Source organism: Oncorhynchus nerka, linkage group LG22 (assembly GCF_034236695.1).
Source record: "Oncorhynchus nerka isolate Pitt River linkage group LG22, Oner_Uvic_2.0, whole genome shotgun sequence".
Lineage (NCBI taxonomy): Eukaryota > Metazoa > Chordata > Actinopteri > Salmoniformes > Salmonidae > Oncorhynchus > Oncorhynchus nerka.
In genome coordinates, this window is record NC_088417.1 from 78,749,793 (window position 1) to 78,767,969 (window position 18,177).

The 18,177-nt window shown below is 43.6% G+C and overlaps 1 protein-coding gene across 1 annotated transcript in view; it reads right to left on the reverse strand.

The window, feature by feature from the left end:
• The window catches only part of LOC115105786 (roundabout homolog 2-like), a 161,220-nt gene that overhangs the window by 48,449 nt on the left and 94,594 nt on the right, over positions 1-18,177 (reverse strand). The window contains exons 3-9 of the mRNA XM_029628172.2: positions 13,798-13,955; positions 13,541-13,661; positions 13,254-13,392; positions 2,964-3,100; positions 2,284-2,295; positions 1,511-1,635; positions 371-542 (exon numbers count right to left, since the gene is read on the reverse strand). Of these exons, the coding sequence (XP_029484032.1) occupies positions 371-542; positions 1,511-1,635; positions 2,284-2,295; positions 2,964-3,100; positions 13,254-13,392; positions 13,541-13,661; positions 13,798-13,955 (864 nt within the window). The remainder of the gene's footprint in view (positions 1-370; positions 543-1,510; positions 1,636-2,283; positions 2,296-2,963; positions 3,101-13,253; positions 13,393-13,540; positions 13,662-13,797; positions 13,956-18,177) is intronic.

The window sequence follows — 18,177 nt, forward strand, 5'->3', positions numbered from 1 at the left end:
GCAAGCCTTTCATGGCCTCTCTCTGGTGCAACTTCCCACAGTGACATGCTAATGAAATGGATGAAGGCATTTGACCGATTAGCTCTTACAGCATTCAGCACATCTCAGCCAAGACTAGTGCCAAGCATTAAACAGTCAGCCTCTGATGCAATTTATGCACCTTCAGTGCATGTGGTCAAGCAAGTGTGTGTGCTTGCACTTAGTTGTGCATTGTTCTCAGGCAAGGCGCACAATTCTGTTGGCAAGGATAGCTCTGCAGGTGCGCATTGATATGACCACATCTACCAGTGTATGTGGTGTGTGTGTGTGTGTGTGTGTGTGTGTGTGTGTGCACATGTGTTTGTGTGTGGCATGCTCTATATGCTCTCACCGTCTGCCACCTCTAGCTGAGCCTTGGCCAGGATGCTGCCGGCCACAGTGAGGGCCTGGCAGGTGTAGAAGCCTGCATCAGAGCGCTGTACGGAGGAGATGGTCAGCTCTCCACTCACTGCCACTGACACACGGCTGTCTCCCTGCGCTGGCTGGCTGGGGAACAGCAGATCCTGGTGAGATAACATAGATTCATTATGAAAAACAGCATGGTGTTTAGTCCTCTGCTCCATAGAAAACATGGCGAGATTCAATGTAGGCCCAAATGTTGACGTTCATAGTATGAGTGAATAGTAAATCATAACTGTACTGTGCAGTTATGAGTCATAATTGCTGTCAGTGACAACCTTGGCAATACAATGTTATATTACAGTGTAGTCCCATGCACGGTACATGTACAAGGCAAGAGCAGACTGCATTAACTAAAAAGCACCAACAGGTCAAACCAATCATCAGAAGCCTTGCTCTATTTTACTCCATTTCCATTCTCAGTGTGTGTTCATTACTGACTAGGATGATATGTCCTTAGTCCTCCTATTCACTCACTTATCCTAGAAATGTCTGTGTAATTCAGTAGTAAGGGTTTGGGGTCCTCTATCTGCTCGGAGTGGTCAGTAATTTATACTGTGGGTGAGACGCAGTCAGCCCTGCCAGTGATGATGCCCTGCACTACCGGTCTTGAAGTTAAGTGAGTCCTCACGACCGCTCACACATAGCCTTGAAGTCTTTGCCTCTTTCGCTTCAATTAGATTTTTTTCCCATTCCGCTACCTGAGAGCAGACAAACGGAGGGGAAGGGAAGGACATTAGCCTGATCCCATCATGCCTACCAACTAATGCAGCAAATGAATGTAATTTCTTGTGAAATAAATTGCTGGTCAGAGCCCTGCAAAGTGGACTGATGATTCACTTCATTATGTAACTGTCACCATGCTCGGGAATCAGGAATGCCCTCTGTCGCTCCACGGCTCTATCCACTGTCCAATCAGGACCCAACCTTCATGCCTCAATTAGGTAAACAAGGAGAAGGTTATTTTTGTTTACGTGCATTGGAGGAGGCCAACACACTAAGGGGAACTCTCATGTATGAAAGCACACAGACATTCAACAAGCACACAGTTATTCAAACAAGGGTTTCTTACCTGGCTGCCCTCTCGTTGCCAAAAAACAGTGGGTTGGGGGTTGCCCTTGGTCTCACAGGGGAAGGTGGCTGTGCGCCCTTCAGCCACGATCTGGTCCCGGGGTCGCACCACAAACAGGGGAGCCTCTGAAGGTCAAAGTTCAGAGATGTGAAACTGTCACCACAGCACAGCAGGAACACATTTAGAGAAAATTATGTTCATGTACACAAACTAAGCAAGGAGCGCTACAGGTTTCAGCTACAAGCTACAGGCTGCAGGGAACATGCAACAGGTGATTGTCTAGTAGTCTCTCTTAAGAGCCATTACTACAGGTAACAGACCACAGAAGCCATAGTTCCAGCTGGCCTCAAACCTGCATGAATGAGACCAACTCATGAGCACGGCTGCTTTAACACACATTCTCCCCTTCTAGTCTCTACATCAGAACTACTGCATATCAACTACTATGTCTTGATACTGTTGGAGAAACAAAGGGTTTTCAACTAACTTTACAACACAACTAAAAGGAGGGCAGGGTTGGGTGGTTCAAAGTAAGGAACTAAATGTGCATGTATTAGTACTGTATTTTAAATAATCAGGTGTGAATGTGTGTTTTGCGTTTATGGGTGTGTATGTATGCAAGTGTAGGAACATTTACTGAGCCCTTTTAAGCATGTGCCTTTGCGCCTGTGTGTGCATGTGTGTATCGTTGTGTGTGTGTGAGAGAGAGAGAGAGAGAGAGAGAGAGAGAGAGAGAGAGTAATACATGCACAATGGGATCAGGTCTTACTTACCAACAGGGCGAGCTGGTGAAAGAACAATGGTGTGGATGGGTGAGGACAAAACACAAGACCGAGAGGAGAGGAGGAGAGGAGAGGGAAAGAAAAATAAATGAAAATCAGAAATGAATGACATATGGTGTTGGGTACAAAAGTCCAGCAGGTACGAATGAGGAGAGTGGGGTTCAGTCACCATGGCAGGTGATGGCGTGGGGCTTAGGTAAAATAAATAAACCTGGCATAATCTTGGGTTGGAAGGGTTTTATAGTAATACAATGTTCACATTGTCTTATGCACAGTCACAGATGTGGAAACATCATAGCATCACCACTGACACACTGTGCTTATGTACAAACAAAGAAAGGCAAAATCAGAAAGCTGGGTTTCGCCTGCCCTTACCCTCTTCAACTCAAATACCCTTAAAATACCCTACCAGAGTCTCACTGCACCAGTTCTATTAGCATCCCAGTGGAGAGAGCGATGCAGGGTGTGTAGCACAATTGGTTCTGGTTAAGTTGCTCATCTTTGTGTGGAGGCTGGAGGTCCTGGTGTAAAGAGTGTAAAGAGAGGGACTGAGCCCAGCTCCAGGCTCACATCAGGGGGGCAATAACAGTCGCACGGACTCACCCTGCTGAGACTATTACCACAGCTCCAGGACTGGTGTCTGTCTGTCTCCTACAGTAGGATATACTCACCCCTGATGGTGAGGGTAGCCGAGACCTCCACTTTGCCCACACGGTTCTCAGCCACACAGGTGAAGGTGCCCTGGTCGCCAGCCGATGCCTTCTTGATCCTCAGGAGGAAATCCTCCTTCTCATAACGGACGTCATATCTGAGGAAGAAGGAGAGAAGAGGTTGACATTACACAAGTCAAGCATGCATGCCAGAAAAGCAGTCCACTTCTGGGACATTTTAGAGTAAAGCTAACATAAAATAATAGGCTGTGGAGATAAGGTTGTTATGAAAAATAAAGCAAGGTTTTCTGAGACACTTAAAACTCCCCGCTGCAGAGAGACTACATTCTGCTACAGAGGAGGAGGAGGAGAAAGGGGGGCAATTGTGCAAGGCTGAAAGGCAAGGTAAAATGAAAGGTGCTTTCAGCTGGAACCCTGACTGTTCCTCTATTTCAATATTTATGAAGAGGAGGCACCCACTGTGGCGTGTGTGGGAGTGTGTGTGCTATGTGTGTATGAGTGAGTGAGTGAGTGAGTCAGTGAGAGAGAGAGAGAGAGAAAGAGAGAGGCTGTCTAATCCCAGAGCCGGCAAGGTGGAAAAATCTTCAGTTCAGCCCTTAACTGCAGTTAACCCCCACAACAACTGCTCCTTGGGATCCGATGAGGCGGAAGTCGATTAAGGCAGCCAGAGCAGGGCTAACAGTTCATCACTCAGAGAAACACCAGTCCTAACAGAGCAGGGCTAACAGTTCATCACTCAGAGAAACACCAGTCCTAACAGAGCAGGGCTAAATGTCCATCACTCCGAGAAACACCAGTCCTAACAGAGCAGGGCTAACAGTCCATCACTCAGAGAAACACCAGTCCTAACAGAGCAGGGCTAACAGTCCATCACTCAGAGAAACACCAGTCCTAACAGAGCAGGGCTAAATGTCCATCACTCCGAGAAACACCAGTCCTAACAGAGCAGGGCTAACAGTCCATCACTCAGAGAAGCACCAGTCCTAACAGAGCAGGGCTAACAGTCCATCACTCAGAGAAACACCAGTCCTAACAGAGCAGGTCTACCAGTTCATCACTCAAAGAAGCACCAGTCCTAACAGAGCAGGTCTAACAGTCCATCAGTCAGAGAAACACCAGTCCTAACAGAGCAGGGCTAACAGTCCATCAGTCAGAGAAACACCTGTCCTAACAGAGCAGGTCTACCAGTTCATCACTTAGAGAAACACCAGTCCTAACAGAGCAGGGCTAACAGTCCATCACTCAGATAAACACCAGTCCTAACAGAGCAGGTCTACCAGTTCATCACTCAGAGAAACACCAGTCCTAACAGAGCAGGTCTAACAGTCCATCACTCAGAGAAACACCAGTCCCAACAGAGCAGGTCTACCAGTCCATCACTCAGAGAAACACCAGTCCTAACAGAGCAGGGCTAACAGTCCATTACTCAGAGAAACACCAATCCTAACAGAGCAGGTCTACCAGTTCATCACTCAGAGAAACACCAGTCCTAACAGAGCAGGACTAACAGTCCATCACTCAGGTAAACACTGGTCCTAACAGAGCAGGTCTACCAGTCCATCACTCAGAGAAACACCAGTCCTAACAGAGCAGGTCTACCAGTTCATCCCTCAAGGGCAGAGGGTTTGACATGGCTGCAGAGCATGGAACATTATGGAGCTGGACTCTACCCTTTAAGGGGCATTCTCTGGCCTCTGAAGCAGACAGACCAGAAGACGGTAAATCTGTCCAGTCTTCCATAATGTCTGGACATGTGAGACGAGCAGAGCACTGAAACAGAATGAGGGGGGTGGGGCCCCAGATACAAGAGGTGAGAAAAGTGAGGGGGAGAATATCGATAGAGCTTTCTGTCCGTTTGGACAGTTGGTGTGTCTGTCTGAAACTTGTGAAGACTCCAGTCACGTCACGTCTCTGACCCACATACACACCTCCCCGGAGGGCTGGTCTGGGAGGGATGGGGAAAGAGAGGGCGGGAAGGAAGGAAGGAAGGTTGGAAGGAAGGAAGGAAGGAAGGAAGGAAGGAGAGAAAGAGAGAAAGAGAGAATGGCAGGACTGGAAGTAGGGCATGTTTCTGGAATCAGGGGGAAGGATGGAGAAAGGAGTGAGCAGGGAGTAGACAGAGAGACAGCCAGATGGAAGTACAGCCAGACAGACACTACTCTATTCTATCCCAGTCTGAGAAAACGTTCCTCACGGCCACTTCCTGTCTCGGATACATGATCCTGCTGAACACACAGATTGAAGCCAACATCTTAATTCTCTCCCACACCACTACTACTTCAGGGTACTTCCTTTAGAAATACACCCAAGTATATCATGGACTGAAACATATATTTCCTCTCATACAGATCCCAATAGGGTCAAAGACATCATATTGGATTTGACATTGGCAAACTGTGAAAGTGTTTTCAGTTACTGTGAAACTAGCCAGGCTAACAGAGTAAAGCCGGCTGCTGGGAGGGACAAAGAGTTATGGTAAATGTTGTTTTATGCTGTGGACCTAACCACATATTGACTCCATTGGCAGCGTAGTCCTCCTGTTGTGACACCAAGCTAAGGACTCTAACCTCAGACTACCCTGCATGTCTAAAGCCAGTTGTGTAAATGGATTATTGCTCTGGACAGTTGTCCTGATGGCCACTTCAATTAGATTATGATACATAATAGTGGCCTAAATATATGGTATTGCTAGAGCTTAGGTCTTGTGTAGAGTTATATATATACAATGACTGTTTCTAAGAGTCTAGCTATAACGGGTAGAATACTTTCATAAATAATTCATACCCCTTGATTTATTCTACATTTTGTTGTGTTACAATCTGAATTCAAAATGGATTAAATATATTTTTTTCTCTCACCCATCTACACTCAATACCTCATAATGACAAAGTGAAAACATGTTTTTAGAAATTTTAGCAAATGTATTGAAAATTAATTACAGAAATATCTCATTTACATAAGAATTTACAATCCTGAGTCAATACATCACCTTTGGCAGCGATTACAGCTGTGAGTCTCTAAGAGCTTACACTCCTAGATAGTACAATATTTGGCCATTATTCTTTTAAAAATTATTCAAGCTCTGTCAATTTGGGTTGTTGATCATTACTAGACAGCCATTTTCAAGTCTTGCCATAGGTTTTCAAGTTGATTTAAGTCAAAAACTGTAACTAGGCCCCTCAGGAACATTCAATGTCATCTTGGTAAGCAACTCCAGTGTGCAATAGGCATTGTGTTTTAGGTTATTGTTCTGCTGAAAGTTGAATTAATCTACCAGTGTCTGGTGGAAAGCCCACTGAACCAGGTTTTCCTCTAGGATTTAACCTGTGCTTAGCTCCATTCCGTTTATTTTTATCCTGAAAAACTCACCAGTCCTTTACGATTACAAGCATACCCATAACACGATGCAGCCACCACTACAGTATGCTTGAGAATATGAAGAATGGTACTCAGTGATGTGTTGTGTTGGATTTGACCCAAACATAATGCTTTGTATTCAGGACATAAAGTTATTAATTTGCCACATTTTTGGCAGATTTACTTTAGTGCCTTATTGTAAAAAGAATGCATGTTTTGGAATATTTTTATTCTGTAAAGGCTTCCTTATTTCCACTCTGTCATTTAGGTTAGTATTGTGGAGTAACTACAACACTGTTAATCCATCCTCAGTTTTCTACTATCACAGCCATTAAACTCTGTAACTGTTTTACAACCACCATTGGAATCATTTTGAAATCCCTGAGAGGTATCCTTCCAATCCAGCAACTGAGTGAGGAAGGATGCCTGTATATTTCTAGTGACTGGTCGTATTGATACACCATCCAAAGAGTAATTAATACGTTCACCATGCTCACAGGGATATTCAATGTCTGCTTTTTTTAACCTTTTTAACCCCTTTTTTGCAAGGCATTGGAAAACCTCCCTGGTCTTTGTGGTTGAATCTCTGCTTGAAATTCATTGCTCGACTGTGAGTCCATGAAACTTATTATTTGACTTGTTAAGCACATTTTCTACTCCTGAACATATTTAGGCTTGCCATAACAAAGGGGTTGAATACTTATTGACTCAAGACATTTCAGATTTTCATTTTTAATTAAACTTGTAAAAATGTCTAAAAACATTATTCCACATTGACATTATGGGGTATTATATGTTGGCCATTTCGAATTCAGGCTGTAACATTATTTATTTTTTAAGTCAAGTGGTGTGAAAACTTTCTGAAGTGCATTCGGAAAGAATTAAGACTCCTTGACTTTTACCACATTTTGTTACGTTACAGCCTTATTCTAAAATTGATTAAATAATTTTTTCCCCTCATCAATCTACACACAACACCCCATAATGACAAAGTAAAAACAGGTTTTAAAAAATGTTCACAAAACATGCAATGTCACATTTACACAAGTATTCAGACACTTTACTCAGTACTTTGTTGAAGCACCTTTGGCAACGATTACAGCCTTGAGTCTTTTTGGGTATGATTCTACAAGCTCGGCACACCTGTATTTGGGGAGTTTCTCCCATTCTTCTTTGCGGATTCTCTCAAGCTCTGTCAGGTTGGATGTTGAGCATTGCTGAACATATATTTTCAGGTCTCTCCAGAGATGTTAGATCGGGTTCAAGTCCGGGCTCTGGCTGGGCCACTCAAGGACATTCAGAAACTTGTCACTCCTGCATTGTCTTGGCTGTGTGCTTAAGGTCGTGGTCCTGTTGGAAGGTGAATGTTCGCTCCAGTCTGAGGTCCTGAGCACTATGGAGCAGATTTTCATCAAGGATCTCTCTTTACTTTGCTCCGTTCATCTTTTCCTCTATCCTAACTAGTCTCCCAGTCACTGCCACTGAAAAGCATCTCCACAGCCTGATGCTGCCACCACCATGCTTCACCGTAGGGATGGTTCAAGGTTTCCTCCAGATGTGTTCCACTGGATGTCATAAGGTGAAAGCACCAATTTGTAAGTCGCTCTGGATAAGAGCGTCTGCTAAATGACTTAAATGTAAATGTTAAATGTATGTGAGGCCAAAGAGTTCAATCTTGATTTCATCAGACCAGAGAAGTTTGTTTCTCTTGGTCTGAGAGTCCTTTAGGTGCTTTTTGGCATACTCCAAGCGGGCTGTCATGTGCCTTTTTACTGAGGAGTGGCTTCTGTCTGGCCACTCCAACATAAAGGAAACAGGACGCATCTGCACTCAATTTCGTGTCTCATAGCAAGGGGGCTGAATACTTATGTGAATCAGGTATTTCTGTTTTTTATTTTTAATAACTGTAAAAACTTTGTCATTATGGGGTATTGTGCATTTCCGAATGCACTGTATATCATCGAAAATCAAGAGCTTGAATACTAAAATATAGATACAGAAACACAGACAAAAAGGAGGAAGTAGAGTAAAGAAATTGAATTACGTGCATCATGCACTATGTATACAAAAATATGTGGACACCCCCTCAAATTAGTGGATTTGGCTATTTCATTTAGCTATTTCAGCAAGTAGAATGGGCTTGCTGAAGAGCTCAGTGACTTTCAACGTACAGTCGTGGCCAAAAGTTTTGACAATGACACAAATATTAATTTTCACAACGTTTGCTGCTTCAGTGTCTTTAGATATTTTTGTCAGATGTTACTATGGAATACTGAATTATAATTACAAGCATTTCATAAGTGTCAAAGGCTTTTATTAACAATTACATGGAGTTGATGCAAAGAGTCAATATTTGCAGTGTTGACCCTTCTTTTTCAAGACCTCTGCAATCCACCCTGGCATGCTGTTAATTAACTTCTGGGCCATACTGATGGCAGCTCATTCTTGCATAATCAATGCTTGGAGTTTGTCAGAATTTGTGAGTTTTTGTTTGTCCTCTTGAGGATTGACCACAAATTCACAATGGGATTAAGGTTCTGGGGAGTTTCCTGTCCATGGACCCAAAATATTGATGTTTTTTCGCCAAGCCACTTAGTTATCACTTTTGCCTTATGGCAAGGTGCTCCATCATGCTGGGAAATGCATTGTTTGTCACCAAACTGTTCCTAGATGTTTGGGAGAAGTTTCTCTCGGAGGATGTGTTGGTACCAATCTTTATTCATGGCTGTGTTCTTAGGCAAAATTGTAAGTGAGCCCACTCCCTTGGCTGAGAAGCAACCACACACATGAATGGTCTCAGGATGCTTTACTGTTGGCATGACACAGGACTGATGGTAGCGCTCACCTTGTCTTCTCTGGACAAGCTTTTTTTCCGGATGCCCCAAACAATTGGAAAGGGGATTCAGAGAAAATGACTTCAGCAGACCAATCCCTGTACCCTTTGCAGAATATCAGTCTGTCCCTGATGTTGTTCCTGGAGAGAAGTGGCTTCTTTGCTGCCCTTCTTGACACCAGGATATCCTCCAAAGATCTTCGCCTCACTGTTCGTGCAGATGCACTCACACCTGCCTGCTGCCATTCCTGAGTAAGCTCTGTACTGGTGGTGCCCCGATCCCACAGCTGAACCAACTTTAGGAGAAGGTCCTGGTGCTTGCTCGACTTTCTTGGGCGCCCTGAAGGCTTCTTCACAACAATTGAACCGCTCTCCTTGAAGATCTTGATAATCCGATAAATGGTTGATTTAGGTGCAATCTTACTGGCAGCAATATCCTTGCCTGTGAAGCCCTTTTTGTGCAAAGCAATGATGACCGCACTTCATTCATTGCAGGTAACCATGGTTGGCAGAGGAAGAACAATGATTGCAAGCACCACCCTCCTTTTGAAGATACCAGTCTGTTATTCAAATTCAATCAACATGACAGAGTGATCTCCAGCCTCGTTCTCATCAACACTCACTGAGTGAGAATCACTGACATGATGTCAGCTGGTCCATTTGTGGAAGGGCTGAAATGCAGTGGAAATATATTTGGGGGATTCAGTTCATTTCCATGGCAAAGATGGACTTTGCAATTAATTTAAATTCATCTGATCACTCTTCATAACATTCTGGAGTATATGCAAATTGCCATCATACAAACTGAGGCAGCAGACTTTGTGAAATAATAATAATACTTGTGTCATTCTCAAAACTTTTGGCCACGACTGTAGTACCGTCATAGGATGCTACCTTTCCACCAAGTCACTTCATCAAATTTCTGCCCTGCTAGGCTTGCTCCGGTCAACTGTAAGCGCTGTTAGTGTGAAGTGGAATTGCCTAGGAGCAACAACAGCTCATACGCACAGTGGTAGGCCACACAAGCTCACAGAACGGGACCGCAGAGTGTTGAAGCACTTACAGCGTAAAAATAGTCTGTCCTCGTTTCCCACACTCACTACCGAGTTCCCAACTGCCTCTGGAAGCAACGTCAGCACAAGAACTGATCGTCGGGAGCTTCATGAAATGGATTTCCATGGCCGAGCAGCCGCACACAAGCCTAAGATCACCATGCGCAATGCCAAGCGTCGTCTGGAGTGGTGTAAAGCTCACTGCCATTGGACTCTGGAGCAGTGGAAACACGTTTTCTGGAGTGATGAATCACGCTTCACCATCTGGCAGTCTGATGGCAGTCCGAATCTGGGTTTGTCAGATGCCAGGAGAACGCTACCTGTCTGAATTCATAGTGCCAACTGTCAAAGTTTGGTGGAGGAGTAATAATGGTCTGGGGCTGTTTTCATGGTTTGGGCTAGGCCCCTTAGTTCCAGTGAGGGGAAAAATGTACGCTACTGCATACAATTACATTCTGTGCTTCCAACATCAGTGCCCAACCTCACTCTTGTGGCTGAATGAAACCAAGTCCCCTCAACAATGTTCCAACATCTAATGGAAAACCTTCCCAGAAGAGTGGAGTCTGTTATAGCAGGAAAGGGGGTACCAAGTCCATATTAATGCCCATGATTTTAGAAAGAGAAGTTTGACAAGCAGGTGTCCACATCTTTTTGGTCGTGGTTTATATATTGTACATGCAGTCATGCACAGGTAAATGGCAATATATGCTATACTAATGCACTTACACTCACAGACAGCATACACAAGAGCATGAAGGCATGCCAAATAGCTAAGGTAACTGAGCTAAACGACTACCGCCCCGTAGCACTCACTTCCGTCATCATGAAGTGCTTTGAGAGACTAGTCAAGGACCATATCACCTCCACCCTACCTGACACCCTAGGCCCACTACAATTTGCCTACCGCCCCAATAGGTCCACAGACGATGCAATCGCAACCGCACTGCCCTAACTCATCTGGACAAGATGAATACCTATGTGAGAATGCTGTTCATCGACTACAGCTCAGCATTTAACACCATAGTACCCTCCAAACTCGTCATCAGACCCTGAGTCTCGACTCCGCCCTGTGCAACTGGGTACTGGACTTCCTGACGGGCCGCCCCCAGGTGGTGAGGGTAGGTAACAACGTCTCCAACCCGCTGATCCTCAACACTGGGGCCCCACAAGGGTGCGTTCTGAGCCCTCTCCCCTATTCCCTGTTCACCCACGACTGCGTGGCCATGCACGCCTCCAACTCAATCATCAAGTTTGCGGACGACACTACAGTGGTATGCTTGATTACCAACAACGACGAGAGTGCCTGCAGGGAGGAGGTGAGGGCCCTCGGAGTGTGGTGTCAGGAAAATAACCTCACACTCAACGTCAACAAAACAAAGGAGATGATTGTGGACTTCAGGAAACAGCAGAGAGAACACCCCCCTATCCACATTGACGGGACAGTAGTGGAGAGGGTAGTGCGTTTTAAGTTCCTCGGCGTACACATCACGGACAAACTGAATTGGTCCACTCACACAGACAGCATTGTGAAGAAGGCGCAGCAGCGCCTCTTCAACCTCAGGAGGCTGAAGAAATTTGGCTTGTCACCAAAAGCACTCACAAACTTCTATAGATGCACAATCGAGAGCATCCTGTCGGGCTGTATCACCGCCTGGTACCGCAACTGCTCCGCCCACAACAGTAAGGCTCTCCAGAGGGTAGTGAGGTCTGCACAAAGCATCACCGGGGGCAAACTACCTGCCCTCCATGACACCTACACTATCAAGGACAACAACCTCCCGAGCCACTGCCTGTTCACCCCACTATCATCCAGAAGGCAAGGTCAGTACAGATGTATCAAAGCAGGGACAGAGAGACTGAAAAACAGCTTCTATCTCAAGGCCATCAGACTGTTAAACAGCCACCACTAACATTGAGTGGCTGCTGCCAACATACTGACTCAACTCTAGCTCACTTTAATAATGGAAATTGATGGAAATTGATCTACAAAATGTATCACTAGCCACTTTAAACAATACCACTTAATATAATGTTTACAGCCTACATTACTCATCTCATATGTATACGTATATACTGTACTCTATATCATCTACTGCATCATTCCATCTTTATGTAATACATGTATCACTCATTCATATATCTTTATGTACATATTCTTTTTCCCTTTACACTTGTGTGTATAAGGTAGTAGTTGTGGAATTGTTAGGTTAGATTACTCGTTGGTTATTACTGCATTGTCGGAACTAGAAGCACAATCATTTCGCTACACTCGCATTAACATCTGCTAACCATGTGTATGTGACAAATACACTTTGATTTGATTTGAATCCAATCTGTACCTCAGGGTAGCATGCATATGTTAAGTAGCATATTACATTTAATCTGGGCTTAAGAACAGGACTCCGTGGGCTTTGAGAAACAATGTTAGGCACCGTGATCAAAGCAACGCTGTTGTAACATGTCAGGTGTTTACCTGCTCCAGTTTCAGCCTGGGACTCAGTAGTTCTGCCTCACAGTCCATATATCAACATGTTTCAACCATAGCCACAACAGGAATCATAAAAGACAAGAATGCACACGTAGGCACGTAGGGCACATAGGCACACACACATATGCACAGGGTTGGAAAAAGAACCCAATGTTCATACTTGAGTCAAAGTAAAGATACCTTCATAGAAAATGACTCAAGTAAAAGTGAAAGTCACCCAGTAAAATACTTGAGTAAAAGTCTAAAAGTATTTGGTTTTAAATATCCTTAAGTATCAAAATTACATGCAATTGCTAAAATATACTTAAGCATCAAAAGTAAATGTACAAGTATATATAATTTCAAATTCCTTATATTGGGCAAGGCAGACGGCCACATGTTCCAGTTTTTCTTTACTTATTTATGGGTAGCCAGGGGCTCAATCCAACACTCAGACATCATTTACAAACTAAGCATTTATGTTTAGTGAGTCTGCCAGATCAGAGGCAGTAGGGATGACCAGGGATGTTCTGCATGCGCACATGCACAAACATACGCACACACACACTTTCTCTCCTCACCTGCCGCGGGGTATATCCACATTATCCTTTCTCCAGCGTAGAGAGGGAGGTGGGTCTCCCTGCACCTGACACTTGAGCTCCACACTCTCCTCCACCAGGACCACCTGGTTCACCAGCCGACGCACAAAAGTGGGTCTCTCTGGAAAACCACGAAACACATAGACAGACAAGACAGTAGTCTATAAGCTTTCTAAGCAAGGTTTTAAAACATAAACAGATAGCATGTAGCCACTGCAGTCATTACAGGTAAGTACAGAGAGAAGTGTCTGTCCAGTATCTGTCCTTACCGAACACAGAGAGCTGAGCCGTCTCACTGTCTCTCTCCCCCACCATGTTGGTGGCCACACACACGTACATCCCTGCATCACTCTTCCTGGTGTTGGAGATGGTCAACTTCCCTCCACGAATCTGACAGTCAAAGAGAGATGGCTCAACAAAGTCTACATCAGATAATCTGGGATGGGGGGTCATTTAATCTGTATATTTTAGCTCTCCATAATGAGAGCAGACACAGAGGACCGGGTCCTCGGGACGTAGTACTCACAGTGATCCTGTCATCTTTGAGGTCCAGACGGGCCTTGTCTTTCCTCCAGAAGGTGGTGGGCTCTGGGTGCCCACGAGGAGGCTGGCACTCCAGGGTGGCAGGCTCCTCCACCGCCACCACCAAGTCCTGGGGGTTCTGTCTGAAGTCATCACGCAACACTGGGAGAAATATATATATAGAGAGAGAGGGGGGAATGAGGGTCTTTCTAAGCAAGGTTTTTAGTTGGTTCATCCCGCAACATTTGTGGTCATAATCCACAGTACTTCTACTTTGAGGATAAACCAAAACAAATGCATGGACTGCACACTGTAAAATGACATGTAAATACAGTACAGTGTAGAAATTTGATCCATTCTGTCAGTCACTAATAGAGTCCAGGTACGGCAGATAGAGTATATTGTGGTGCGAATAACTGGAGGCGAGCCAGAGCCCAGAGCAGATCTCTAGTCAAACAGGAACTGTGTGGGTTGGTGTCAGAGCCCAGAGGCTGCACTGTCAATCACAGTCAGCTGTGGAAGACGAGCTCATGGGTGTCTCAGTCACACAGGCCTAGCCAGGTCTATAGAGCTATATGGCTGGGTGGGTTCTGTCCATAGAATTAGGAATTATATTTATTTTATGTATTTTTTACTTACTTAGTAATTTAATAGGATCTCTATGGTTCTGTCACTGTCACACATTACTCCTCTCCTCACTCAGACAAGCCCTTCTTGCTCCTCCTCCTCCCACTCCAGTCACTCCTGCTGTGCCACATCAAACATGGCACCTCCAAAAAGCGGGATATTCCAAATGAAAAGTGGATACAACACAACTCACAAGCCGTATATCCCATATCCCAAAAATGCCCACATTCCAGCTGTATTTGTTTCCCAACAGTGATGACAAAAAGAAAACTCACAACAGTGGGAGGGCACACATTTTGATCAGCAATAAGGGAATTTAGATGCAATAATGCACACCTCTGAGAGGGTAGCAACCCAACACAATGAGATTCCCTCACAGATGCCCTCTGTTCATGGCCAATCACGCTGGTGTGTGTTCTGATTTGAAGACATTGAAAGTCAAGCCCCCTCCCTGCAGTAGAAGCCATGCATAGTGTGTTGTCAGGGTGTAATTATTTCAGAAATAGGGGCCCACCGCTGTCTACCGCTGTCTGATTGGGTATCACTCAATTATTCCAAACAGCAGTTCAGAGTTGGCTGTCTACATTTATCCTGTCAGGATATAGAACGATTCTGAAATGGGCTTCAATCAGTGGCAGTCGGTGATGTTTAAGATGAGGGAGGATGATAATTTTTTTAATGAGCATGGCCTTATTTATAGTAGAGCATATTGGATGACTGCTATTCATATTCCATTCACCCAGCTCAATGTAACATCGATAGGTTTATGTTACTACATCATACTCTAATTTCCCTTTACCCATCATGAGGTTGCTAAGTGAAGTGAGATAATTTTTTGTAAACAAGGTGACAGCCAGTGATACATTCAATACTGCCTTGCACACTCTTGTCTGCATCCAGCTGATCTAGGGTGAAATCAGTAGTCCTACAATTGCAAATTAGAGTTTCTATTGGACAAATTTAGGTATGTTTCTCCCCGTTCCGTTCCGTTTGCTTTCGTTTAAGAAAAGTTTTTCAACAGAATCGGCAGAATGAATACACACCTGATCACACGCAAACACAGTTCACTTTCATAGCGGCCACATACAAACTGCATGATCACTTTGCTTGTAAATGTAATTCCTTCTCGCAACTAGGAATTGTCCTCCTCTCACCTTTTCCCTTCACCTGTGGACTTCAGTGCACAACACATCACTGTCTGTGACCAGGCAAAAAAAAACTTGCCAAGCCAAACCTTCATATTATAACTGCTAACCACTACACACAGCATACATCGTTTTCACCTCATAGTCTACATACTAAAACTAACGCATTAGTAAACCCGCTATAATCATGCAGTACAGTTTAGCAGTTGTAATGGTGGGCCCCAGTGGCAATACATTTATAAAACCAAAAGCAAACCTTGACTTGAAAGAGTTCCAGTGTTGGATAACCATTGCCAGCTAGCTAACATGGCATCCCTCTCTGTTTGACCCGGGTGTTTGAGTAGGCTTAACTAGCTAGCTAGCTACATTCACAGGATAAGTGAAAGTGAAAGTTTAAAATAATTCAACCAAATTTAGGTAATTCTCTCTCTCGCTTTCTCTCAATTCAAGTCAATTCACATTATTGGCATGACGTAACAATGTACATATTGCCATAGCTTACTTTAGATATTTACAATATTATGACAATAAGAATCAAAATGGTCAGCGGGACAACAGTAACAACAATAACCAAGGGTCAAAATAACCATACAGTAGAGAAAATGTGCAGGTTGATTAGTCTGTCACTCATCTTATGACAGGCAGCAATGTAGTGCGCTGCCAACCCACAGCTCTCCGTGTCTTCTCAAAACAGGATGGGTAGCCTATTCTCATCAGAGAGGGATTTTCTAAGGTTTTGATCAGTAACCATGGTCAAATAGTTATATTGTCGATATAGGGCCAGATAGCACTGCATTTTTCTTTGTGCTTGTGCTTGTGTTTCCCAATAAGCAATGTAGTTTTGTTTTGATTGTGTTGTAATTTCTTTATTCTGATTGATTGGATGTCCTGGTCTTGAGGCTTCAGTGTGTTAGTAGAACAGGTTTGTGAACTCAGCCCCAGGACCAGCTAGATGAGGGGACTTTCTTTGCTCAGCTCTTGGCATTGCAGGGCTTGGTAATGATATGAGAGGGGGGCCACAGTACTTTAGATGTTTCCAAAACTGAACTGCTCTTTTATGAGTTTTTATTATTAGTGGAAATTGGCCTAATTCTGCCCTGTATGCATTGTTTGTAGTTTTCCTCTGGACATGTAGGAGAATATAAGAGAGAATACTCTGCATGCAGGGTTTCAATGGGGTGTTTGTCCCATTTTGTGAAATCTTGTTTTGCAAGTGGACACCACACCTCGCTGGCATAAAGTGCAATTGGTTCAATGACACATTCAATTAGTTTTAGCCAAATTTCAATTTGAATACGTTTTTAATGGCATAGAATGCCCTGCGTGCTTTCTCTCTCAGTTCATTCACTGCATCATTATGGTCTCCAGTTGAGATTATTTTGTGCAGTGGGAGACAGCAGGCATAGGTCATCTACGAAGAGAAGGCATTTAACCTCTGAATTGTGAAGACTAACACCAGGGGCTGTGGATTTTTCTAGAATAGTGGCCAATTCGTTGATGTAAATATTGAAGAGTGCAGGGCTCAGATTGCAACCCTGGCGAAGGCCACGCCGCTGGTTAAAGAATTATGTTATTTTCCTGCCGATTTTAATGCTGCACGTATTGCCAGTAAACATTGATTGAATTATGGTATATGTTTTATCCCTACACCACGTTCAATAACTTTGTAGAACAGTCCTGTATGCCAAATAGAATCAAATGCTTTATGGAAGTCGATAAAGCAAGTGTATATTTTGGTATTATTTTGGTGGACATGTTTATCTATCAGGGTGTGTAGGGTGTAAATATGATCAGTCGTGCGATGTGTTGGTATGAATCCATTTGGGCTTTTACTCAAGACATTGTGCTTATTAAGGAAGTTTAGAACTCTTTCATTTATAAAACTACAGAAAACCTTCCCCAGGTTACTATTCGCACAAATCCCTCTGTAATTGTTAGAGTCAAATTTGTCTTTTTCTTAAAGATTGGGGTTATGAGTCCTTGATTCCAGATGTCAGGGTAATAACCTACACTCAGGATCAAATTAAACAGTTTTATCATAGCCAATTGAAATTATGCACTTCTGAGTTTGAGCATCTCATTTAGGATGCCATCAGGTCTGCATGCTTTTTAAAATGTGAGGGTCTGATGTTTCATATAGAGCTCCTGGTCAGTCATTGGGGAGTACAATGGATTTTAATTGTCCTTTATAGTTTTGTCTAATCCATTCAACTTCTCTTGAGTTTTGGCATTGCTCTGTATTTGTGTCATTTTGAACGGTGTTGTAGAGTGTTTTAAAATGGGTTGTCCATATGTCACCATTTTGTATCGCTAATTATCTCTCTCTCTCTCTCTCTCTCTCTCTTTCTTTTCCTTAATTTTGGAAGAAATGACCTTGTCCAAAATTGTTCAACTATTGTCTTTCTCTCTCTTTGATTCAACCACTCACCGCATTTATTTTTTTAATTTTAAAAATGTATTTAAACTTTATTTAACCAGGTAGGCTAGTTGAGAACAAGTTCTCATTTGCAACTGCGACCTGGCCAAAGCATAGCAATTTGACACATACAACAACACAGAGTTACACATGGAATAAACTAAACATAGTCAATAATACAGTAGAACAAAAGAAA